Below are 27,412 nucleotides of genomic sequence, written 5' to 3' on the forward strand. Positions count from 1 at the left end.
AAGTAGCTATATAATTATTTTATAAGAAAAACATTCCCTAGAATACTTAATAATGCCTTCCCAACATAATTCTTATAAGTTAAAAATCCCCATTACTAAACTTTACATAACTCATGTTTAAATATACAGAGAACGAAATATTTCTCTGGCTTATGTTAATAAAAGCATTTGAAATAGACTGCCAGAAGCTGTAGTACCTTGAAGTGCTAAATTACTTTGTCATGGATTAAATTACTTACTCTGAATCTTCCAATTATATTGAAACACCATCCTTCATTCAGACAGTTGACGCTGAGCAGTCTACAGTGGTCAACTACTTTCTCACAGTTTTTTCCAGTCAGTCCTGCCGTACCACTGTAAACACATCAGCATAAGTAAGAAAAGTTGCAATTTAAATATTTTCACAGAAGTTCACTAACTGTCTGCCCCAAATAATAATGCTTTCTTTAAATTACCTACAACATTTACTATTGTGCCATGTTTTCAATCATTGATTTTGTCCATGGAGACTTGTACTCAGCAAAGGAGAAAACTATTTATCTATTTAGAGGAAATTTGGATAAACTACATTTTCACTGAATGGCCTTCATATTACCTTTAGAAAATTTAAGAGTGAAATCAACTTTGGCCTAAATGGATATTTAACAATGAAATGCAGGTTTTGGAAATCAGTTGGGATAGATGAAACTATGGTTGAAATGTGAAAAAAAAGAAGATGAAAAATGAGATATCTAATGTTTAGTTGAATCATGATGCTGTATTATCAGAAGTTAATGGCAACACTCACAAATTTTAGACACAGTGGAAAGAGTTGCAGTGGACAATAAGGGTAGAGTCATAGTTGGGCTAATTACATGGTTCTGTTTGTTTGTTCGTTGTCATATTTACATTTTTCAAAGCAATTGTGTAGTTAAGTGCCTGACAATGAGCTTTTCGAGTGCTATTTCAGACATCCATCTCCAGTAAACATGTCGCCAGTTGTGTGACACCAACCACCTACACGGCTAGCTAAGAAGCCAATGTCCCGCATCCAAGGAGTTCCCCTTTTAGAAAGCTCGGACTGACCTTCCTCTCCCTGCTAATTCCCACTGCCATGTTTTAAATTCACCAATGATGATTGGACCAGTGAAACCCTAAGCCCCACCCTCAAACCCAGTAAAGAGAAAACCCCAGGGCCGTGCCTCTCTCCCTCTCTGTTTCTCTCTGCTTCTCTTTCTACATGCCACCTTGATGCAGGGCCCTCAGCCATGCTGTTCATTCTCCAGGACCTGTGAGAATTATTATGCCTTGCTTTTACTAAGTTCCCTGGTGGTCATTTCTGATGTGTGTCTTGAAATTGTAATAAAAGAACCACAAGGGCAGGTGCAGCCACAATTCTGGTTCCAGTTGAGGGCCCCTGGCATTCCTAGCCAATGGCATCACCATCCAAAGTCCGAGACACAGAGGAAATAGCCTGGATTTCGGTCCACTGCAGCGCACTGGCTGCAACTGACAAGGTGCTGAGGAACGCATGCTGGTGTTCAGGCTTTCTTTGTCCTCATTCTCCTTAATTTGTGAGAAATACCCCCGCCCTTTAAATCACATTTAGTAAACTTTTATTATCAAGTGAATGTGGCACCGAATTAAATGGCCATGTGTCTCTACAGAAAACACTAGAGAATACAGACCAAAAAGCATGCTTCTTGAGACTAAATTGTTACAAGCTGATTTAATAATAAGACGAATTGTGCCATATGTTCATTTTTTAAAATTTATTATAAGAAAACAGGATGATTTCATAAAAACAAGGCCACACGGACAGAGTCCACCTGGAACAGCATCAGCGAAACACTGTAATCCTGCACCTTTCCTGCTGCTGGAGGCACAGCTTTGCACTTTAACCTTGTAGAAAAAAGTCACTTCTTCACTTATATCAGGAACAACCACGCAATTTTTCAGCACTTGCAATGTGCCGTGCACTAGGCTAGTTGCTTTCACACAATTTTATGATTTTATCATTCAGTTTTCATAAAACCTATGTGATAGTTATTATGCCCATTATGCTATAAATGAAGAAACATACTCAGAGAAGTGAAGTTAGTTGCTTTGGTCATATCACTAGTTTTAGTGCTGTTGTGAATATTAAGTATGGTTTAAGTATATTGTACTCTGTTACCCCTTTGATGAAACCTTGCTTCTCTTATTCTGGGGAACCTAGCAGAGCCCCAGAATTCAGAGAAACTCCTGAATTTCATCCACAAGGAAAACAAAAGCCTCTCAACTCAATTGAAGTCAAGGAAAGAGAGGGCTTCGATATTTTTGCCAGTGAAGAATTTAAACCAGAAAAAACAAAAACAAAGAAAAATATGAAAGCAAGCTCTTGAACAACATGGGTCCTTTGAGAAATTCTATCACTAAAATGAAAAAAAAATTCAGTTTATAACGATAAAGATGAGACACGTATGAAGGAAAGCTACCTAGAGGACAAGAGAAATTTCAAATAGCATCAAAATTTTGGCCCCATGATTTAAACAGATATGATTTTAATGAAATACAATATAGAAGAAAATATGGTGAAATAACATATAAGAAAGGAAGATGACTTAGTGGTCAGCAAAAATTTAGATAACACCAAATAAATTAAGAAGGAAATGTTATAAAATAAAAATAGGTTAAAGTAATATATATTCAATACAAACAATAAAGTCAGAATTATCACTTCACAACCCCTCCAAACATAAAAACATAGCGTGCAATTCCTATTTGACAACATGTAGCATTAAGGGGAGAAAAGAGAAAATATAAAAATAAACACTTAAAAATACAATGTATCAGAATCATTTAAGACTGATAATGGCAAAGATATAATTCATAATTATAAACTTGGGTGTATAAATATCAGCCAAATAACTTCTATAGCTAAATTTTGGCAATTAAAAAAATGCCATTATTTTTATTTCATTTAGTTATTTTACTTGTTCATACATCAAACTTACTAAAATAAACTATATTAGCCTAATACCTTGCTTTTGACTTTATAATAGATGTAAATATTAAACAGTGATTTAAAAAAAAAAATTTCCAGGACATGTACAGTTACATGAAAGTATTTTTATAAAGTGATTTTGTTTTAAATGAAGACTTAGGGCAAAATTATACTGACTATATTTCATATCAAGAGAAAAACACTACAATTAACATAGCTAGAGTCATGTATTTAAAAGATCATGAGATAGATTTTTTTTTTTTCCTGGAAGGTATAATAAAGCAATTGAGAGAGGGAACATCATTATACAAAAATAAAAATGGAAAAAAGTGCAGTCAGGTGTAATATTTGGTGGAGGCAATATCTTCTCTAGGTTGTCTATAGGTGTTTCTGAGGTTATAAATGTTATTCTATTGTCTCAAAACTACCAGTATTGCAAACAAACAATGTGACACCACTTTGACTACTTTTCATTTGTAAGTAAATTGTCACTTCTGCCTTGAAGTTTGACACATATTTCTCTATGCATCAATCAACTTGGCTAGAGAGTCAATATGCAGTCTTTCTCCAGCTCAGAGAAAAAGTCTATAATTTGATTAATTATTGCTTCTCTTTCACATGTTCTTTTTACTCTTTCTAGAGCTGCCATCATTCTCGTGTTAGATCTGCTTCATCTATTCTCCCAGATACTCAGCTTTCTTCATCATGTCATTGCCTAATTTATCCACTAAATTCCTCAACAAATAACTCTTGAGCTCCTGCTGTAGATAGTTATTCTTCCAGGTAGATGAATATTTTGATGAACAAACCCCTTTCTCTCATGAGTTTTACCTTTTAGTGGGAGAGGACTGAAAATAAAAATTAAGTATATTTCAAGAGAAACATAAAGCAAACGAAAGTGGACAGGAAGCACTGGTAGTTGCTTTTTTCCCAAAGTTTGCCAGGGACAGCTTCATGGGCAAATTACCATCAGTCCAGCAGAAACTGAGAGAGTGAGAGTCAAGTGTACAGCATGGAGGTCAAAGCAGATCCCCATCTCTTTATTTTTTCCTCCTCTTTAAAATAGTTCTTCCATTGAAACATTCTAGATTTCCATAACTTGAGTCACTATTTCCCTTTGAATTTTTCATATTACTAGTTTAAATGAAAAGTATGGTTTTCTGCTGCAGTCTTGGTGTGTGCATGTAACGTCTTTGCTCTCCTTTTGAATTTCTTTCCATATGTTAACGATAGTCATCGAAGTTGTCCTCTCTGTCCTCCAGAGAATCTAATTCCTTCAAATTGTATCCATTTTATTCTAACTCATTTTTATCCCTTCCGTCCTTAAATTCAAAACTGAGTTAATTCATTGTGGCAAAGGAGATGGAAAATACCTAAGTAGGCTGATTCTGACCTACCCTCACATAGTCAAAGTGTACTGATAAAGTAGCCACTCTCTTCTGGTTATTGTCCTGGTGTTCCTTACACTAATTTACAAACACTTGCCTAGCTCACATAGCCAGAAAAGTCTGCATAAATTGCTTCTGTTGAGAGAGGCTAAGACCTAACTCATTTTAGTTGCACAAGGTTTCCAGCAACCATTTTGGTCAAAGAAAGCAGTTGCTTTAAATATGGGAAGAGGAGGAAGAAACCCCTTTCAGATCATTATTTCCCTAGAATATCCAATGGATAGTTACATTTTATACAAACTAGTATTTTATAATCAACACGAAAGTATTAGGAAACAAAATATTTTGGGGGGACTGGAGGGTAAGAGGGCTGTAAATGATTACGAGGAATAGGTGTAAGGTACCATTTTCAGTGGTAAAAAGGGAGATAATACATGGAAAAGCAGAGAGGAACTGCAAAGACACACATAAAGGAAGAAAAGAGAGATAAGGGAAATAAAAAGCTAGGAGAAAAGAAAGAAAACAACTTTATCCCCCTCCCCCCTTTTTTTTCCTCAAGATGATTTCCTGTAACTGCCTTAAATGCATCTCCATTATTGGGCTGCATTTTGTCAGTTTGGCCAATACTTATTGGACAATTGGCTTTCCTCTCTTTCTCAGACAGAATACCCCACACTTTGTTCAATTACCGATGGAATACATACTACTCATTTTAATGAGAAGTGTCAGGCCATGTTGGGGACACAGCATCCAGCAAGCAGAATAATGCCAGCAGTACCAGAGCAAAATGTCATCGTCGGCATTTTGGTAAAGGCTTCAGTAATACAGAAGTCCTTGCATTTATTGCAGCTGTTTATTTTTTAAGTGTAGAGAATTCATAAAATAAAACAAATCATCAGTGAATGTAAATATTTGATATATTTCAAATACAAGTTGTTGGAATACACATTTTTTCCAAAATATCAAGGAAATCATAAATTATATAAAATAAAACAATGTGTGATGCCATTATAACAAGTGACTGGTAGAAAGGTATTAAAGCAATGCATTAAATAATGAAGTACCCAGCAAACATAAAACAAAACAAAGAAACTTGAAAATTAAATATTATTTGATTTTTTTAACGAGCTAGCTTCAAAGACAGTATGCATTGAAGACAGGGTCCCTTTTGGATACTTAGTATATTCTTGCTTAAAAGTTTCCAGCTGCTGAAATAGCTCCTTCAAATTCAATACTATTCTAGGATATTGACAGGAGATAGTTGTAAAGTAACTCAGAATTGTTTTCTCTGACGCTATCATCTTGAAATACTCATCACTTGTTTGAACACTTGGAGGGGGTTCTGGTACTCCTCCCCCCACCCCCACCCCCCAGCCTGAACCATTCTATTCTAAGTTGTAATTTTTGTCTCAAATGGAACACTGTGTTTACTTTTGTATTCTTTGGATTCATCAACCAAGAATCTGATGCAGACTCACTTGTATCAGTTTCAACACTGTCATGTTCCACTTCCTAGAGAAAAGCTTTTGAAGTAAATAAAAACATTCTTAAAATAGAAGCTTTGCAGTACTGCTCGAGGCTCAGTCTGAGACACATGGGCACAGACAAATGTATAACAATAGACCACTCGTTTCATCAATTTATCTTTTTGGCACAAACTGGACAACTGAGTAACTATCCAGATCTCAAGACATAATGTATAGGTTCTTCAAAATTTAAAATACAGTTATTAGAACAAGTTTATGTATTTTGGCCATTCAAATGAGCACGATATACTTCCATCCTAGGAGACAGAAAGTTAGTATTAAAAATATTAAAACAGCAATTTCTCTGGCTCACTGTATGCTTAGACTGTGGCACAGAAAATCATAAATGCATAAAATATAATGATAGACTGAGATAAGGGCAGTAAAATTTTAAAAATAAGGACAGGTTAAAGCAGAAAAAGTAGTTGAGAAGAGCTATTTTAGGAATATTTATTAAATGCAACAGGAAAGACACCTTTGAGGAGATGGTATTTGAATAAAACCCTAAATGAAATGAACATTGAGTACCATAATTTCTGGTTAAAATGTTCCATAGATAGAAAACCAACACATACAGGGATTTGAAGCAGATACTTAAGGTATTCAAGAAACTTCTTGTAGACCAAAGTGGCAGAAACTGAGCAATCAGAGTCACCGTGGTAGAAGGTAATGGTGAAGGGAAAGGCAGAGACAAAATACAGCTAGCATGATATGCATTTAAAGTACTTTAGATTTTATTTAAATGTTATAGGAACCCACTGAGGGAGAGTGGCGATTTTTAAAACAAGTACATTCTCTTGTGTACAAAAGAGATGATAAGGAAGAAAAAACATTTCAATTCTGCTTTATCTGCAGCTCTCACCATTTAAATGATGGCAATTTTGCCTTTTAATTGCTCAGCTAAAAACTATAGTCATTAACTGTACTCTTTTTCTCTTTAACTCAAACCAGTATAAGGGAACATCCCATAAAGTCCATCTTAAAAGTCTATCCATAATTTAGCCACTTCTTACCACGTCCCCTCTCCCATCCTGCTTTGAATCTCTGTATCTCCTCCTACCCAGATTACTGCAATCACTCTTAACTGAGCTCTTCGCATCTATCTGTCCTTCTCTACAATTTTCCTTCAACACGACAGCCAAAGCATCACTTATAAGTATAGGTAAAATAATTCATCCATTTGCCAGCAACACTGCTATACTTCCTATTTACCTTAGAGTAAAAGTCAACCACCTTAAAGTGTCGTGCGTGGTCAGCAGCTGCCCCCATCTCCACTTTCCTGTCCGTCCTCACTACCTCCCCTTGTCTGGTCCTGACTCGTTACACTGGCCTCATGAGTAGGATCTGAATAGACCAGGGATTTTGCATGGGGTGCTCCCTCTGCTGTAAACACTCTTCCTCGAGATAGCTGCATGTCCCATCACCCCACCCAAACCACTGCCCAAACACTCGCTTTCTCAAAGAGACATTCACTCACCATTCTACATACACTTGAGGGAGGGAACGTAGGAGGCTAATGAGATTTCCAGATGAGAAATTCTGGTAGTTTTAACAAGAGAGTCAACTTTGTAATGATAAAAGTGTTCATATACATGAGATATATTTATGGGGAACTTAAAAGATTTACTGATAGACCAGAAGCAGACTGAGAGACAAAGAAATGAAAGAAACCATGGATCAAATAAAGAACACTGACAGATAAGCAAGTTTAATCCTAGGATTGAAAATCAACCATTACTTTGTAATGTATGAAGTGTGAGATGCCACATCAGGTTTGTATGGAAATGGACACCAGTTGACGTGGTTGAATGCAGAATGAAACTGGTTTGGTGTTTTCAGGTGAATAGAACAAGAAACAAGGGAGATATAGAATTTGAGAATGAATATACAGGTATGCTTTGTAAAAAGGTAAATGGGGACCTGCTGAGGGTGATGAGCAGAGGAGAGGAAGTTCCATCAGATAGCTAGAGGTGCCTGCTGGTGGTAGAAAACATTACCTAATTTCAATATTAGAGTATGTGATTGAGTGAGCTTGATGTACATGAAGTGACGATCAGAGAGTGGTAACATTTAAATCAACGTGTTACAGGGCATGTAATTACAGGTCATGATGAATTAAAAGACATGACCATGGGAAATGGACCAAGATCAGGAGGAGGAGGGAAAAAAAACATAAAGTAATTGTCAAAGGATTTAAGCAACCAAGATGGGTAGGTTTCCAAGATAGATACTGATGTCATGAAGGATGATGACAGCAGTGGTAGAGAAAGGGACACAAGCCTGGGGATGGACAGGAGCTAAAAGGAGAGGAGATGCTTGAAAGGAGCCTTGGGAGAAAGAAACAGAGCCTGAGAGAGAATGGTCCACAGTATAGCCACTGATGAACATGGACAGGCTGTTGAGGAAGAAGAGAAATGGTGTGGATGTGGCAACAAATGACTAGAGCCACCCAAGAGGACTACAGGTCCTCAGGTTTCAGTCAGAAAAAGAAATGAAAGAATACAAAGAGAATGTGGCATTGGAGAACTTGCTGCTGACAAAATGAGGGCCTGAGGGAACAGTGGAAAGGTTATAGGATATTGAAGAGTTGGAGGCTGTGCAGAGAAGACTGGGACTAAGATTCATTTGGCCAGGTGTCCCCTGAAAGATGTAGAGGTACATGGTGCTAATTCAAACTTTACGGACATAGCTCTGTACTATCTTCTGTTGTGATGTTTTGTTATTTATTATTTACAGGGAAATGAGTAGGTCCAGGACTAATGAAAGGATTACACATGTATTTTCAAAATGAACCACTAGGGGGCCAGAGGTAAGGGTGACTTCTGTACCAATCCCCAGGGAATTCAAAATTATGTTCATAGTGGCAGAAGCTATTCTTGATGGTAAAATGTCAATGGTGTCCCAGGTATTTTCAATTGTAACAGAGGTTCAAACCATCATCTGAAATGTTAATACTGTGTTTAAACTTTAACAAACCTTTTTTCAGTTAAATTTCGGAATGATTTATTTGAAAGGGAAAGTTAGACTTACACATATGGCTATTGATTGCAAGGAAAGAAAAATGTAGCCACCAAGCTTTTGAGATAATTAACTCCAAGAGATTGAAGTTTCCTGTTAGTTAAGAACTAGTGAACAAGCAAGTGGAAACATTCCATTAATTAACAAATTCCGCATCCAAAAGTGTGATTGCTATTTTTTTTCCAAAATTAATGTAAAAATGTAACTTTATTATGTTGAAAGGAAATCTGTCGACCTATACATTTCTGTGGTACAACACTCTATTTCAAAGTCACGATGCATGCTTAAGTAGGTTGACTTGTGACAGAAACTGAAAACCCTAACTCAGGGCTGACGTAGTGATACGTCATACAGACTAATGAAATGCTGAAACTGACTTGAGGAAAAAAACGTACATTAATACATTGAATTGACAGATAAGTTGGGCAAGCTATAATTGTGACTCCGTGAGGAGGAAACAGGACAAAAAAACAAAACAAAACAAAACAGTAAGCTGACAGAATAAAATAGAACATCATTATTCCAGGAAATATCTTTGAATTTGAGGGGAGAAAATAAAAGGTTCAGAAAGCAAAAATCTATATATAGAAAAAAAGTTGATTTTTTTAAAGGATAGTGCTTGCTTATTTTTCCAGTATCAAGTTTCTGGCATATTTTACAAAGCTAACTCTCAATAAATACCTTTTTAAATGGCTGAGTTTCAGACTGGAAGAAAAAAAAAAACTGATGTAAGAGAAAGACACTGAGTAGTTTCATTAATATCGATTTCCTGATTTATGTTTCCTCATTTCATTCCAAATATTCAGAATGTGATCATCTTACATATACAAAATATTAGAGGCATTACATTCAGTAAATATTAAAATAGGTAAGTGTGTGTCTCTGTGCATGTGTACTTGAGAGTGTGTGTGTGTGTGTGTGTGTGTGTGTGTGATGGCGGTATCAGCAGTGTTTCCTAGCCCTCATGTGGTCTAGTGGTCCAGGACCTTCCCACTCTGGTGCACAGCTGAGAACTCAGAATCTGCCTGCCGGGTCCTGATGCCCCCTGGCCACTGCCCTGCACTCCTCAGAGGGCTGACCCGGAGCCTCAGCATTGCCTTTGGAGGAGCTTCCGAGCTGTCTGTTGAGCTCCTGAGCACCTGATCAGCCCTACACCCCTGACTTAACACCAATTCTCACAACTGCCCCACTCTGATCCATCTTTGAGGCCACCAGCCTGAACCCCTGATCGCCATTCACCACAGGAACCTCCCAATCATGTTCCATCCTCCTGCTTAAACCTGGCAGTTATTTGAAGATGGTGCCTCCCCTGTCCCCTCCTGTGCGGTCCTTAACAGCTAACCCTCCTGGGCGTTTGTCTCATTCTAATTCTTCAGTGTTTGACAACTGGCCCATCACACCTACCTCTGATACAATCCCAGTCTCACTTAGTTATTTCAGTATCTGCAGAGTTGATGCAGTTAGAACCCTAGCTTCTCAGAGGAGGAGACCATCTCAGCTCAAAGATCTCAGTCTTCATTCTACTTCCAACCTACTCCCACCGCAGTGCTCTCCGTTCTCCCAAACCATCGCACATGGTATTCCTGCTATCATCTTCATGTCAAGGATCTCACGCTCCATCGACAGCCTCATTCTCCATTTCAGCTCACTTCTTCTCATGCTCTGAAGACAACTCTTCAACCCCATAATCCGTTGCCCCTACCAACTCTCAAATGTCTTTTAGTCTCTCCATATACTCTTACTTATTGAGTTAAATTATGTGGTCCATTCCTACACTCACTTCTTGCATATGCCCGCAAATCCTCTGCCCCCTTCTCTCCATTATTATAGCCCGATCGAGACCCAACTTTAGTTGAATTCGACACCCAAGCTGTTTCATGTGAACATGTGAATAACGACACGTATCTGAGGATGCTGCACTGTACTGTAGACTGAACGCACTTTAAATCCGTGTTCACCAGCTTCAAGGGGACCCTTATTGCTGCGTATCAGTAATAGTCCGTTTTCCTCCTTCTCAAGTGGATAACAATTTCACACCTCTTCATTTCACATTACTTCTTATTTTGCTTGAGAAATAGAACCATCAGTAGATACTTTCTGAATGATTCAACCCCACATATTCAAAACACCTGAATCAGTACAAATATTATGCTTTGTCTCCACTGTAACTGATGTAGTGTCTGCTGTCCTGCCTAAGCCTGCTCCTCTGTTTGTGTGCCACATCCCAGCCCATCTCTCCTACTGTTTAAAGATGACCTATTTTGAATGTCCTTCAGCTGCCACTCCATTACTCTATATTTCTACTACCTTTTATAGGAAAAGTCCATTTCTTTCCTTCCATTCACCTGTAAACTGGGTCTACCCAATATTTTTTGCCACTATTCTGTCAAACTGCTCTTTTCAAGGGAATCCTTATTTCCATTTGCAAAGATCAATTCTCACTTCCTCTAACAATATCTAGCCACATAGTTTAAGATCGTTGGTGCTGTCTTAATATTCTTAGAATATTTTCTATTTCCTGTGATGATTTTTCTATCCTCAACTCACTGACTCCCACTTTTCAGTTTTATTTTCCTGTCCTTGAATTCTCTCAAATGTAAGAGTGCCCAGGGTCCCAGTCTGCAGACCTCCCACTTCCCTGTCCAAGCTCCCTTCAAGGTAATGCCATCCAGTTTCCTGGTTTTAAATGCCACGTCTTTGTTGCTGGCATTGAAATGCACACATGAAACTGAAACCTTTCCTCTAGAATGGAAACTGACACACCTGAATGCCTCTCTCAGTGTTTCCACTTAGCTGTATTAGATATTCCAGCCAACATGTCCAAACTGACTTCTTGATTTCCACCCTCCCCAGCCATGCTTCTTTCTACACACATTTTCTCATTTTAGAGAAATATATTTCAACCTTTCAATGGAGCAAACAAGAAACCTTAGCATTATCATTGACTTCTTTTTATCTCTTGGTTCACATCTAGTCCTTCAGCAAAATATTGAATCTTCCCTTTAGAAATATATTCCAAATCTGGCCCTTAATTATCACCATCGTATGACTTCCTGGTGGTGATGCCAGTCACCACCATCTCTAGGATGGATGACATAGCACCTTCCTCACTGGTGTCCTTGTGTCTTCCCTTGGGATCATACAACAATATTCCAGTCCAGGAAAAGGAGCCGGACTGATTCCTCAGAGCAGCACCTGCCTGCTGGAATGTAAGTTTCTTGATGGCTGGGCATTTCATCTGTTCTGCTTTTCTTTGTTCTACTGCTGTAGAAGAGTGTTTTTGTATTACAAGAGACTTTTCAATATTCTTATGTTATTTCTTCCATTCTCGGCAATTACTATAGCTCCATTTTATTTTCAAATTATTAGCACTCCCAACTAACACATCCTTCAGTAATTTCAGAGAATCATCTACTTTGCATTCCACCTGCCTGATGACTCCAAGACATCAATTATCCCTTTTCCTCTCCCATCAGATTGCACTTGTGCCCTCCCTGCTCCCAGTTTGTAGGCGCAGGTGAAAATGAACTCCTGTCTAACACTGTGCTGTTTGTGGTCATGAGATGCCAGTTGAATTCTTATGTCTAATGTCTTCGTGTCTTTCTCAAGGAAGCACTTTTATTTCCTCTCTCATCTAATCATAGGAATGCAGATCCCGTCCATCTGTGCAAGTAGAGAAACTGCTATGGTCACCACATTTCTATTCTCCTCTCTTCATTTTACTTCTTCCCCAACTCCACACCTTTCCCCCCAGATTCAGAACAGAAGAGCAAACGCTTGGGTTGACGTGTGTGGATATAGCAGCTGAGAAGATAAAGGAGGCTCTTCCGCACTGGTGCTGTTTGAGTTCAGTGCAGCATCTCAAGAATTGGGTAGAAATACACATTTGCAATCCTCACCAGGATGTATTGAATTAGAAACTCTAGGGGCAAGAGACAACTATTTGTGTTTTAAACAGCTCTTCAGGAGAGTCTAAAACAGCTACACTCTGGCGCAGCTAGTGTGAGAATCACTTTTAGAAAAACTATACGTTTTAAGATAACAATGCACAGATAATTCTTTTGCTAAAGGCATTGAAGTCAAAGGGCTTTTATTTTTCTTATTTTCAGTGATTCTCTTAATCTCCTCTGAGAAAAGAAGAATAGCCTTCCAGACTAGTTTTTGTCACTGTTTTAACTTCATGCTTTATTAGTTTATGTTGATAACATCACCATCACTTCATCTGAGTCAAAGTTAACACATTTTTTAACTATCCATGGTGAGTTGCAGAAGGGATGAGAATTTGGGTGCTGGAAATCCTGTTTTTGTGTTTCAAATTTCACTACATTCTTATTGATTTCTGAGCTCGGATTTTCACTCTTCGTTTGAATTAGACTGTGTTATTTCTGTCCCATTGAAACAATTTGGTTTTTACTCTCCTGTCACTTTCCTAATATTTCCTAATATCTCCTATCAACTATTATTAACCAGGAGTCTAATTTAGCCAAAGGAAGAGACAATGATTTTAATTATGTAGATTCAAATGAGCACAATGTGCGTTGTGCTTAATGTAAATTCTTAAAAGAATATGGGCAATCTCAACAATTAGGACACATATAGTGGCTCATATTAATTTCATGAGTTGTTCATTCATTTCAAAGTTGTTACAAGTTGTTACCTACTTGATGTAATTCATCCATCCTAGAGAAATCTAACTTGCATTTCTATAACACTCATCCTATCAAAAGCACACCTTACAAAGCATTCAAGATCAAATTGCATAATTTTAAGCTTATTAATAATAGAAAAATAAACTGAGAGATGACAGTCATACCTCTAGTTATTGAGTTTTCCCTTTGATGATAAAATTCAAAACAAAGCTTCTTAGACAACCAGAATAATGCTAATAAGGGCCAATAAAAGTATCATACTTGATAAAGAATACATTTTATATATAAAGGTACATTTACCCCATTTATATAATGCTATCCATATCTTTAAAGGTAGATTACTTTTCTAAGTAGATTCACAAATATACTAGCACTATAAGGCTTAGAACTAGAAATTATAATTAAAAAGTCCCTATTTTTAAAAGGACGGATTTATTCGTGAGTGAATATAAGATTGAAAGCACTAATTTCACGGGATGGGTAAGACCTAAGATACTGAAATGATGAAGTTTCTCTTCATTCTCTTCTGAAAATGTCAAATTTAAGCAACTGAATATGTTTTCTTATTTTTTGTAAACGTGTGTTTAGATTCCTTTGAAATTGATGGAAGTACTGTCCACTCTACACCTGTGATGCACATGAAAAGTTTCTTTTCCGTGTCTTTTAAGGCTTTCCTGTACCAGAGCTTTTAATTTTCTGCTTTTATGAATATTCTAAAATTTTGAGGTTGTTTACTGCCCTTCAGTAATGCCCGAAAGAACTTCCTTTGAGCAGCTGGATAAAAGTCAAGCAAGGGTGAAGAGTACAAATTGTACTTCTTAACGGTGTGAGAAAGGATCTACAAAGTTATTTAAAATGGTTTAAAATTATAAGCCCAGATAACTAGGTCACTTCTGTCATTTACAAGTGGGTAATTTTTAGCAAGTTTTTATTTAAATAAGGCACTGCTTCCTAAAACTTTGCCTAAAAATCCTAAATGAAAACTACCAGCTGAGGTCTATGAATGACAGAAAGAGATAATTACTCTATACTTTCAAAATATAATATTAACATTGTATGTGTACAGTAGAAATAATACAGTGGATACTTCCATCATCTCTTCTTTCTAGACCTTCAAATATTATTCAGTTATCCTACAAACTTCCATCATAAAGCAAAATATATGTTTTATAACTGTATGTTCAAATTATGTCTGAGAATTTCTCAAGCATTTATTTAAAACCAATACCACAACATTTAAATATCCCATAAAAACACACTCACATTTTTCTATTTCATTTGGAAATAAAATATTGTAAGCCATTAAATAAAATTTAAGCTTAAAACAGAACATTGTTTTATTTCTGTCCGCATGGTTTTAAAATTCATATATTTTTGTTTAAAAATAGGAAATTAATTAATCATACCTGCAATGGTCATCTTTGTGATATTTTATACTTGTGGCATTGGTCTTGCAAGGAAATGACCCATGTGGTGTTTGAAGTCGCTTACAAAGCTCGCCTGTCAGTATTGGTAAACACATGCATATGATATCCTAGAAAAGATTAAAAGGTATTTTTTACAAAAATATTTTAGGTATTTCATATATAATGAATGGATTCTTACATGGGGAGGGGAGAAAACTATTTACCTAAGCAGGTAGTAGAATTTCTCAGTTATAATGTGGAAGATTCTATTTTCCAAAATATCCCAACATCATTTCCCATGTCACAGCCTATTTCTACTACGGTATTTCCACACTCCCCTAACTGAGAGTTGAGGACCACACTTCCCTCCTTGAGTGTAAGCAAGCTGTGACTCTGGGAAAAGAAGTGCTGTGACTTTCAAGGCTAAGTTTAAAAGACCTCTGATTGTCTTGGGCTGTTCCCTATTGGAATCCAGCCACCATGCTGTGAGGAAGACCAAGTCACATGGAGAAGTTATACTTAGGGTTCTGGCTAATTGTTGTACCTGGCTGACAACCAGCATCAACCACCAGACATGTAAAGAAGTCATTAAAATATGAATTTGAATTCATATTATAAATTCGAGAATGAATCTTATTAAAAGGAAAGATATTCATTTGTAGGAATTATTAAATGATTTCCTAGTCTTATTTCTTTGACTATTAAATTAAAAAGTTAAAATATAATGATAAATATAATCAAATAATGAACAAAAATTGCTTTAAATTACTAAAAATGAAAGTTTACACAATTACATTGTTCACATGGGAGAATTATGGCAGAAGAACAAAAAAGATGAAATGGAAGATTGTTTCTGAATTTATGGTTTCTATTTAAAATAGGAAAAAATGAAAATGAACAAGTTAAGCAGTTTTCTGATTTTTTCTGAATACAAAAATCATAATACGTTAATTAGAACTTTAATTACTTGTACTTTTCACACAGGTTAGTAATGACTAAAAATATTTTCAAATATCTCCCTTGTATGATAGATTCACCCTTACCTTTGGAATGTGAATGCCGTCAGTATTATTCTGACATGGTATCAGTGAACACTCATTGACATCAGTTTCACAATTTTGATTGAGAAATCCTTCCAGGCATTCCCCGATGTAAGCAGAGCTCTCGTTTTGACTAATTCCTCCTTTCCAACAAGACTGAGAAACACAGTGTTCCACTGACTCCTCACAGGATGGACCTTAAAAGATGACAAATACAGAGAAGGAAAATATGAACATAGATGTGCAGCCAACTTAGTATAGGAAAAGGCTCTAGAGTTCATGAAATCTTTTCTAACACCTTTATCATGGTGTATTTACATAGCTTAGAATTCACTCATCGCAAATCTAGAATCCAGTAATTTTTGCAAATGTATGGAGCTACTGGGCCCTCAGCACCAGTGTTAGCACATCTCCACTACCAAAGAAGAGCTCTTTTACGGTCCCTTCTTGTCCCCAGCTCCACCCCTGTGCAACCATCAATCTTTCTGTCTCTAAAGATTTGCTGTTTCTGGGCATTTCATACAAATAGAATAATAACAACATACTATCTTTTGTGATTGGCTTCTTTTCCTTAGAATAAAGTTTTTGAGGATTTTTCACATTGTGTCACTACCTTGTTACTCTTTATTGCCAAAGAACCAATTCAAAACTACACATTATTTTGTTTATTCATTCACAAGTTAGTAAGCATTTGGGTTGTTTCCACTTTTTAACTTTTTTACTGAGATATAATTGACAAATAACATTATGTCAGTTTCAGGTGTATAATGTAATGATTCAGTATCTGTATGTATTGTGACATCATCACCACCATAAATCTAGTTAACATTTATCATAACACATGGTTACAATATTTTTTCAAATTCTTCTGTCAATTTACATTTTCCCTTGTTTACTTCTTGGTCAGTCCAACTAAAGATACGTCAGTTTTGTTTTTATCAAAGCCAGTGTTTGTTTTTATCAATTTTTCTTGGCAGCTTTAATGATTTTGCCATTAATCCTTTCTTTTTTGTCTTTTGGGTTCAGTGTGCTCTTCCTTTTCTAGCCATTCAAGGTAGAAGCTTAGACTATTGCTTTTACACAGTTTTCTTTTTTAATGTAGAAATTTAAAACTATAAACTTCCCTGCAAGCATTGTTTTAGCTAAATTTCATAAATTTTGATATGCTATGGGTGTGTGTATTCCATTGTAATTCTTCTTTGACTCAGGTTGTCTTAGAAACTTGCTTAATCTCCAAATATTTGGAGATTTCTTAAAATTTTTCTGCCATGCATTTCTAATTTAATTCCATTAGGACTGGAGAGCATGTATCATATGACTCTAATTCTTTCAGACGTATTGAAACTAGATTTGTGGCCAAGTTTACTTGTTTTCACATTGTCTACCAACAGCAGAGTTGAACGTATGCACTCTTGGCACTGGACGCAATGTGAGAGTGGGTATCTTCTTAAATTTGTGCCCCAGGAAAGTCACCTGCCTTGCACTAATCCCCACCCTAAGATTGTGTGAATAGAACAAATAAAGTAGTGACCTTAAGGCCTAAATCTGGTGCCCCACTGCAGCTTTCATAAGATCAAGATCAATCCATGTTTCATCACAGAGTTGAGAGGTGTTTGTCAGCGATGGGTCAGCATGTTACCATTAGGCACCTCCTAGTGGCAATAAAAGTTACCTGCAGGACTGGCTTGACAAGCTTCGCCTTATCTGTTATGTCTTGGGCTTCAAAAGCAAAGCATACTCTTTTACTTCTTGTTGACCTGAATAGACAATTCATATATACTGGGAAGAGCTGAATGGATATTTGACTTCCTGCTAAAAATGGCATACCTGGCCTCCAGAAATTATCCAGAAATTTAAAAAATATATATGTGTACTTCAAGTTCATAAACCTTGTCAACCAGTCCCTCTATAACCCAAGGCCAAGAAGTATATAACATGTTCATTGGAAAAAAAAACTTTATATAAAACTCTAGTTATTGTTACTTAGCAACAATATATAAGCCAAAACAAAAACAAAAACAAAAACAAGAACACTTAGTATATATACTGTTGATAGATTTGAAGTTTGGATTCTGTCCCAAATTCTAAAATATAAAGGCAATATAAAATGTTGAATGACCTCACCATTGTCAATGTTACATTAAAATAACTCAATGTCTAACTTCAGGATATTAGTAACTGGATAATTATTCTGATCACACAGATAAGAATGAATATGTATTTCTCAATGCTGTGATATACTAACATATTATTGTATTAAATATTTATATGAAATAAAACTTAATTATATTTAAGACATTAAGGTTAGTTAGCATCATGGGAAGAATTGTTTGAATGATACTACTTCATATATATGTAATGCTTGGCATTTCCATGGCACTTGCATTCATTATATGTGATAAAATTCTTAAGATAAACCTGAGATGTATAAAAGGTCTTTATTATCCAGTTTTTTTTGAAGTGAAAAACTCACTTAGCTAGAGGTCAAGCAACTTCCAACATGTCAGACTGTTGGTTGATTAATGGCAGATTAATAATAAAAAAGTGTGCATTCCACTTAATCCTATTATAAATCACAACACATGCCCACTAGATTTGTTCTTTAAAAAAGAGATTATGACTTAAAAATCACTTGACTGTTATTATTAGTCTTTTAGGCATTTAGATAAGTGGGGACACCAGGTAGATGAGGTGGAAGAGAGAGAGGATGGTCTCTCCTCTCTGGAAATTTTAGGTAATATATTGTAGCAACTCTAAACAATGATCCATACTCCTCCCAACCCATGGGTTTTTGTCTTTGTTATTTGTTTATCTTCTTGCTTGTTTAGTGACTTGGATGTGTTAGTTAGATAAGTGGATGCACCAGGCAGATAAGGTGGAGGAGAGGGTGAGTGGTCCAGAAGATGGTGTTACTCCCGCCTCCAGTATAAAGGGGCTTTACTTCCTCTAAATGAGCGCCAGCAGGAACCAGTTAGAACCTGGCCACAACTGCATGGTAGCAACAAGGATGTAACCTGTTGTGACCCAATGCTCATTGTAATGTGATTAGCATTGTGGTTTAGGCACCATCCCCTACCCCAGGCTTTTCTGTGTGCATCATGGGTAGGGACGGGGGAGGAGCCAAGATGGCAGAGTAGAGAGACTCACAACTTGCCATCTCCTACAAATACACCAACAATTACATCTACAAACTCATTGAATCACGCAGAACAACTAATGAATTCTGGCAGAGTGTCTCTTATTTCAAACTACAAGAGGATTCTCAGAAAATCTGGTAAGAAAAAAAAGAAAAAAAAATAGCCCTCAGTGCACTACTAGATCATGACTTTCACAAGGGCATGATCAATGCACTGAAGGAACTAAAAGAGACTATCAATAGAGACAGAGAATGCTTATAAAGGAAATTGAAACTATAAAGAGGAGCCAATTAAAAACAGAAAACTAAATGAATGTCTGAGATAAGAGCCAAGATAAAAGCTGTCAAAAGCAGACTAGACAAGGCAGAGGAATGAATAAGTCAATAAGGATAACAGAAGTCAATCAATCAGAACAGCAGACAGAAAAGCAAATAAGAACCAGTGAGAGCAATATAAGGGACCTATGTGATAATATAATGCATTCCAACTTATGCATAATTGGGGTCCCAGAAGGAGAAGAAAGAGAAAAGGGGATTGAAAAGGTATTTTAAGAAACCATGACTGAAAACTTTCCAAACCTAAGGAAGGAAACAGATATCCAAGTGCAGGAGGCACAGAGATTCCCAAACAAGAACTCAAACAGACCTACACCAAGGCATATTATAATTAAGGAGAAAGAAAGGGTTTTAAAGGTAGCAAGAGAAAAACAAAGTTACAAGGGAACCTCCATAAGGCTTTCAGGTGATTTCTCTACACAAACACTACTGGCTAGAAGGGAGCGGCAAGATATAGTCAAAGTCCTGAATGAGAAGAAGCTGAGACTTAGGGTACTCTATCTGGAAAGATTATCCTTTATAGTAGAAGAGAAATAAAGAATTTCACAGGCAAGCAAAAACTAAAAGAATTCAGCAATACTAAACCCATATTAAAAGAAATACTGAAAGGTCTGCTCTAAATAGTAAAGAAACAGGAAGCTACAGAAATATGAAAACCATAATTGGAAATGTGATAACTACATTGAGTTGTAAGAGAACAAACATGAAGATATAAAAATAAATACATAAAAATAAAGAATATAAAAATCATAAAAAGGTGAGAGGGGAGAGCAAGAAAGATTTTGTTCTCTCTTTTTTCCTTCTTCTTTTCTTCTTTTTTTAGGATGTGTTTGAGCCTGCATGACCATCAGCCTAAAGCAAACAGATATAGTAGGGGGTTAACATACTTGAAAAACAGGGTAACCACAAATCAAAAGCACACAGTAGAGTCACAAAAACTAAAAAGAAACCAAGCCAATACAAAAGAAAATTATCAAACCGCGAAAAGGAAAGCAAAAATGGAAAGAAGGGAATAAAGAAAAAATACCAAATCAACTGGAAAACAAAGTTTAAAATGGCAGTAAACACACACCTAACATTATTATAGATGTCAATGGACTAAATGCTCCAATCTAAAGACACAGAGAGGCAGATTGGATAATAAAACAAAAGCCTACAATATGCTGCCGACAAGAGACCCAGTTTAGAGTGAAGCACACACACAGACGAAAGTGAGAGGAGGGAAAGATCTTTCATGTAAATGGAAATGACAAGACTGTGGGAGTAGCAATACTCATATCAGACAAAACAGACTTTAAAACAAAGGCCATAAAGAGAGTTAAAGAAGGATACTGTATAATGATCAAAGGAGCAGTACAAGATGAGTATATTATGCTTATTAACTTATATGCACCCAATAGAGTAGCACCTAGATATACAAAAAAAATACTAACAGACATAAAGGGAGAAATTGATGAGTAGGAGACTTTAACACCCCACTAAGATCTAAACAAGCAATTCTCCAATGAAGACAGACAAATGGCCAATAGGCACATGGAAAAATGCTCAGCATCACTAATTATCAAAGAAATACAAATCAAAACTACAATGAGATATCATCTCCAACCCAGTCAGAATGGCTATCATCCAAAAGTCCACAAACATTAAATACTGGAGAGGGTGTGGAGAAAAGGGAGCCCTCCTACACTGCTGGTGGGAATGTAGTTTAGTGCAGCTATTATGGAAAACAGTATGGAGATTCTTCAAAAGACTAAAAATAGACATCATATGATCCAACAATCTCAGTACTGGGCAATATCCAGAGGGAACCTTAATTCAAAAAGATACATGCACCCCAATGTTCAGAGCAGCACTATTTACAATAGCCTAGACATGGAAGCAACCTAAATGTCCATCAACAGATAAAGAAGCTGTGGTCTGTTTATACAATGGAATACTACTCAGCCATGAAAAATAATGAAAGAATGCCATTTGCAGCAACATAGATGGACCTGGAGATTGTCATTCTAAGTGAAGTAAACCAGAAAAAGAAAGAAAAATACCATATGATATCACTTATATGTGGAATCTAAAAGAGAAAAAAAAAGACAAACAAACATATTTATAAAACAAACTCATAGACATAGAAAACAAACCTATGGTTACCGGGGGGGAAGGGGTTGGGAAGGGATAATTTGGGAATTTGAGATTTGCAGATACTATTATACTAAAATAGATAAATGACAAGTTTCTTCTGTATAGCACAGGGAACTATATTCAATACCTTGTAGTATAGTGAAAAAGAATATGAAAACTAATATATGTATATTCCTGTATGACTAAAGAATTGTTCTGTACACCAGAAATTGACACAACATTGTAGACTTCAACAAAAAATATATTTTTTAAAAAAGGGGGCGAACATGATTAACCACTCAAGGGGCAAAGCCATCAATCAATCAAAAGGCCACCCCTAAGTGAGGGTATAAGACAAAAGAGTCAAACAAAGGCCATTGCTATCTGCCCTTAGATCAGCCTGCCTCCCGTTCTTGGAGGTGTACTGTCCCTATGCTAATAAAATCCTTAACTACACAGCACTTTTTTTCCTCCTGTCTGAATTCTTCTCCTTCAGGTGAGACAGGAACCCAGGTCTTCCCCTTTTGGGGTAGCAAGTCCAATATTCCCACCCCAGGATAAAACATCATGTGTAAAATATAAAAAGACACATAAATAAATAAATGTTACTTTGGCATCTTGTACAAACAAACAAACAAACAAACAAAATCTCTCAATGTATAAATATACCTCTGTGCATATCTGTGGTGGCAGTTTCCAAAGTAATCCACAGGGAAAAATAGTGAACAGTGAAATGTGCTTTTTTTTTTTTTTTTTTTTTTTAGTATTTATTTTGAAGTAATTCACACAAAGTTGCAAAGATAGTACTGAGAAGTCCTGGGTGCAGATACATCTCATAGGACTGTAATGCAGTATCAAACGAGGAAGTCAACATTAGTACGATGTGTGGGTACAGCTCTGTGCCCTTTTATCATATGTGTAGATTCAGGTAACACTGCCTCTAACAAGGTAGGGAACTATTTCATCAGCACGAAGATTTCCTTTATGTTACCCTGTTACAGCTTCACTCGTCCCTGTTTCCCTTACCATTTTTTAGCCACTGGCAACCATTAATTAAGTTCTCCATCTCTATAGTTTCATCATTTCAATAATGTTATACAAGTAATATGTGGCTCTTTGACTTTTCTTTTCCCACTTATAATGCCCTTGAGAGACTCTAAGTTCTTATGGACTTAGCTTTGCTGTGGGAAATTTAAAAGAAACTTTTGTACAGACTTGGTGCGAAGCAGCAGGGGCTGGGGCACAGAACCAAAGGAGCAGTAACGATCCACTGAACAGTGAGGGAGGGGTCAGCCATCAGTCTGATCCCCAGCTGACATCTCACTAATGACAACCGCAATTTTTGGAACAATGTGGTGGAGACAGTAAAGCTCATCTGTTATTCCAAAGGCGACATGAACTTCTAAGCCATTTTTATGAGCTGGATGTGTTCTAGGCAGTGAGCTCCTAGCAGAAATTCTGTGTGTCCAGTCCAAGTCAAAGCCTCTGAGTATGAATACACATCCTTCCGTCTCTCCCCATCTTTCTTTCACTGGCCATTTGGAAGCCACATGCTCTAGTTGGCGCACCTCACATATTTCAGCAGTCTAGATTCCTGAGTCACCACTTGGGAAGGAGGCACCAAGCTTCCAATGACCTTGGTGTAAGAAAAACATTGAGTGAAAGTGCCAAGTGTCAAGTGAACATAAATCTAGCCTGCAATGACAACCACCGAAAACTCTACCAAAGTTGAGGTTCTGCCATAATAAGAACTTAAAACTCGTGGTATTGGCTTCCTGAATGGTGGGCACCAAGGAAATGTGAAAGGGTGAAAGGGTGATGATTCATGTTATAAAGTATCACCTGATACAACTGGAGAGAAACTGAAAAGCAAGCTTTCTCAACACCTATAGCAGAAGTGGTTGGAAGACACAAATGTAGTAGAATGTTTCAGCTGCCATTTACTGCTTTTGGTAAGATAATAAATAAAATAGACTATGGTCTATCTGCAAACAAATAAAAGAGTGGATATATTGGAACTATCAGGGACCAACATTAAGAACTAAAATAAAGTATGATCATTTGTGGGCATGGATTGGTATGGCCTAGAATATACAGGCTCTCTTTCTATCTCTTCAGTATATTAAAATATTTGAATGATTCACCATGTGAAAATAAACCTCATTATATCAAAATATAGGGCACTAAAAAATCTATTCAGCATTAAAAGAATTAGAGGGCAAATGCAAAAGTAGGTGATACATCTTTTCATTTTTCAGACATTAAAATATGCATACAGCCATGCATATATAAGACACATTGTCCACATAATTTAAACTATTAAGCAGAAATTCTACTAAATCATCTAAGTACATTTTGCCTTAATGGTAATCTTAATGGGGCTTCTATAAAACAAACTAGCTCTGCTCTCCTAAGAAGGTGCATATATCCACTAAAAAGTGACAATAAAGAGAAGATCATTTTAGACTACAATATTTTATTATGATTTTAGTAAGTTTTTTAGGTCACTCCTCTAATGAAGTGTCAAAATTTTCTAAAGCAATTCGGTGTAATATAGTGCATAGCAGTTAGTCGAACGTTTTATCCATGAAAATTCATTTCAGTCTACTTTCATGTAAGAATGAAGCTGTTACACTCTAAGGACAGACCACACAGAATGTCATCACGTAGGAGAGTGACAGGCCTTTCATTCCTGTGGGAAGAGAAAGGAAGAAATGGCTGCTAGTTCTGCTCAAGAACTAGAAAGGTGCAATAAGTAAAAAACATGAGAAAACAAGAAAGACAGCCAACTTGTTGACTCATGTTTGAAGAATTTGTCAAGATGAAGAATTGCTTCAAAATATGAAAGGGTATTTGCTGCAAATATTTAGTATTCACCTATGTTAAAAGTCATCAGGTGAAATACTGGTATTTAGGTATTTAAGATAAATGAAAAACTATTTAAGCTATTCACTTTTTGCATGCCTTAGCAAATACTATTTAAGTACCCTTATTCTCATGTTATTAATTCAGTTTCATGGCATGAAATTTTAGCAGCTAAACATATCAGCTTTGTTAAGTTCCTAACAGGTGACTCTCACTGAGAAAGTAACATGAGAATTTATTAAGGGATAGATTGTACACTCTCAAGGGGAGAGTGGGCAGGCTCAGGTGAGCAGCTGCCCTGAGTTCCTTTGGCAGGTTGGTTACACAGAGTATAAAAATGAATGGGTGGACAGAAGGGTTTGGGATCCTATTCCTTGATTTTCATACCAACTCCACCTTTTGTCCTTATTTAGTCTGGACCGGAAGTGTCATGGCATCAGTGCATGATGGGTACTTCTGATCTGCAAGGCTAATTTTATTGAAATGAGGGCATAATGAGCAAAAGGTTACATTTGGAAAATGGAGATTCCTGTCTTTTCCTACCTTTTTGTTGGCCTCCAGGCCTCTTGTCACCCCAGAATGTGTGGCCACTGATCAGTCCAGAGGTTCCTGCTTTTCTTTCTCTGCCCAGGGACCCCTGGTGCTTACATGATGTATGGTTTCCTGCAGTTGGCCTGTGCCCCTCCTTTCTGCCCAATTCCTGCCATTTGGCCTGTGTCCCCCTTTCTCTGCTCATATCTAGCTATCTGCCTACTTGAATAATTATATCCGTTATTAAAGACTGAAATTTTGTGTCCCTCTCAAATTCATATGTTGAAACCCTACCTTAATGTGATGATATTAGGAGGTAGGGCCTTTGGAAGGTAATTAGGATTAGAGGAGCTCATGAGAATGGAGCCCTCATGAGTGGGATTCGTGCCTTACAAGGTCCTGAGAGCCCTCCTCTCTGCTCTCTGCCTCATGACAGCATCACGAGAAGCTGGCAGCCTGCAACCCTCATGCCTTCACCCACACCTGACCATGTGCCCACCCTGATCTTAGACTTCCAGTCTGCAGAACAGGGAGGAGTAGGCTTCTGTTGTTTATCAGTCACCTGGTCTATCATAGTTTTTGTTCTAGCAGCCCAAATTGACTGAGATGTCCATTACAGGGGGGGGTAAATGAGGCACAGGGAGGGTAGTTCAAGAAATACACCCAATCCCGTATCATTCCTCAGAAACTTTGCAAGATGCACAAAATATAAAATTTCATTCAAGATGTACCTAGAGATATGTGTCATGAAAAGAACAAAAGTTACCTAGGAGCAAATGGATATGGTCTCTAAAATAAATCTACTCACAATTCTCAAAGTCAAAGCAGCAGGAAGCTGAAGTCCAGACTGTTTCTGGAACTCTCTGTTAGGGTACAAGGAGGGTGTAGGGGAATCCAAATCAGACTTTGGGAGCATATTGAAAAAAATAATGTAGATCACATAGCCCAGGGAGCAATTTTAGCTTAGGATGCATGAGACTACCATCCATCAGATAAGTTTTCATTCAATAAATGCAAGTTTTCTAGTAGAGAAAGTTCATTTCTAATTAGAAAACTATTTTCTAGCAACAACAAATGGGTGTTAACAGAAAGACAAGGAAAGAAGATCTGCCATTAATACTCAAAGTTTCTACCTCAAGGTCACAATCAGTGTCTCTCCAATTAGGTAGGAAAGTAAAACCTCTGTAAATCTAATTTCATTTTCATGTTTAATCAAAGCCTTACAGATCTGAACAGGAATCTGCTCAACTTCTGGCTGAAAGCATGTCAACACCTAAATACCAGACAAACTTAGTCATTTCTCAGAGAAAGTGAGAAAATAAAGCAATGAGATCATACGTGTGAAAAGAGTCAGTATTTCAAAGGAAGAGTTGAAAAGTAGAGCAAACATCCTCTCTGGAGCAAAGACACTGGTAGAAGGAGAATAAATAGAAATCTACAATTCATGGATTGATAGAGCAAAATAAGATGTTTTTTGAAAAGAAATATTAAAGTCAATCTTTCAGTAATTCTTATCAAATACTTAAAGAATATATTTATTTGGCATTCAGAATATTAAAATGGTGATTTATATACATATATTTGATTCTATGTATTAAAAGGAGAATGAAGTATAACATAATAATTAATAATTCTATACTAGGAAAAACTGAAAACTGGAAAAGCATGCACAAAATTAACACAGATGAATACAGAATGACTGACCATACCAATAACACAAAACATAATCTGTAAAGAAAATACTTAGAGAACTACCCAAAAGGACATTGAGCCTGAGTTTTCTGGATCATTGAAGTTTGTCAAAAGTGTAAAATTGGATTCATTATGTTCCACAACAGCCTTGTTCGAAGAAATAAAATGCCGATTAAATTTGGAAAGTTTCTAGTAGCTACATTAAAAAAAATAAACCACGTTTATTAAGTTAATTTTAATAATACACTTAATCTACCCCTAATTGTTCCCAAACACAATTATTTCAATAATCATCAATATATGATATTATTAATGTCATATTTTATTTTATTTTTTTATAGTGAGACTTTGAAAACTGAAGTGAGAAAGTGTGTTCTTTGCACTTATAGCCATAAGGTGCTAGTGGTTCTGTCCTGGACAGCATATTTCTAAACAGAGGAAAATGTAAATCTTCTAATCTCATCTCACAAAGCTATTCTGAACCTGGAGTCAAACACCTTACTGAGCATAGCATTTAATTTCAGTTCCATGCCTAAGGATGGAGGAATCTTAAGTAAAATATGAGCAATTAAATTTCACTGATATTGAAAAGCAGTAATAAAACACAACCAACTTAAGTCTATCCTAAGGTTGAAAATTTTAGAAAATATATGAATATAAGGTCACACTAATAGAAATAAAAGTCTATAAATCTGAGGGATCATGAAGTGAAATTGTTTGAAATCCATCCCCGTATCTCATATCA

The 27,412-nt window shown here is 36.5% G+C and overlaps 1 protein-coding gene across 1 annotated transcript in view; it reads right to left on the bottom strand.

Annotated features, from left to right (window-relative positions):
* Window positions 1-27,412, bottom strand: part of EYS (eyes shut homolog) — a 1,185,464-nt gene that overhangs the window by 1,087,058 nt on the left and 70,994 nt on the right. The window contains 3 exon segments of the mRNA XM_010967844.3: window positions 240-354; window positions 14,953-15,080; window positions 15,996-16,189. Coding sequence (XP_010966146.2) covers window positions 240-354; window positions 14,953-15,080; window positions 15,996-16,189 — 437 coding nt within the window.

This window comes from Camelus bactrianus, chromosome 8, assembly GCF_048773025.1.
Source record: "Camelus bactrianus isolate YW-2024 breed Bactrian camel chromosome 8, ASM4877302v1, whole genome shotgun sequence".
Taxonomy (NCBI): Eukaryota; Metazoa; Chordata; class Mammalia; order Artiodactyla; family Camelidae; genus Camelus; species Camelus bactrianus.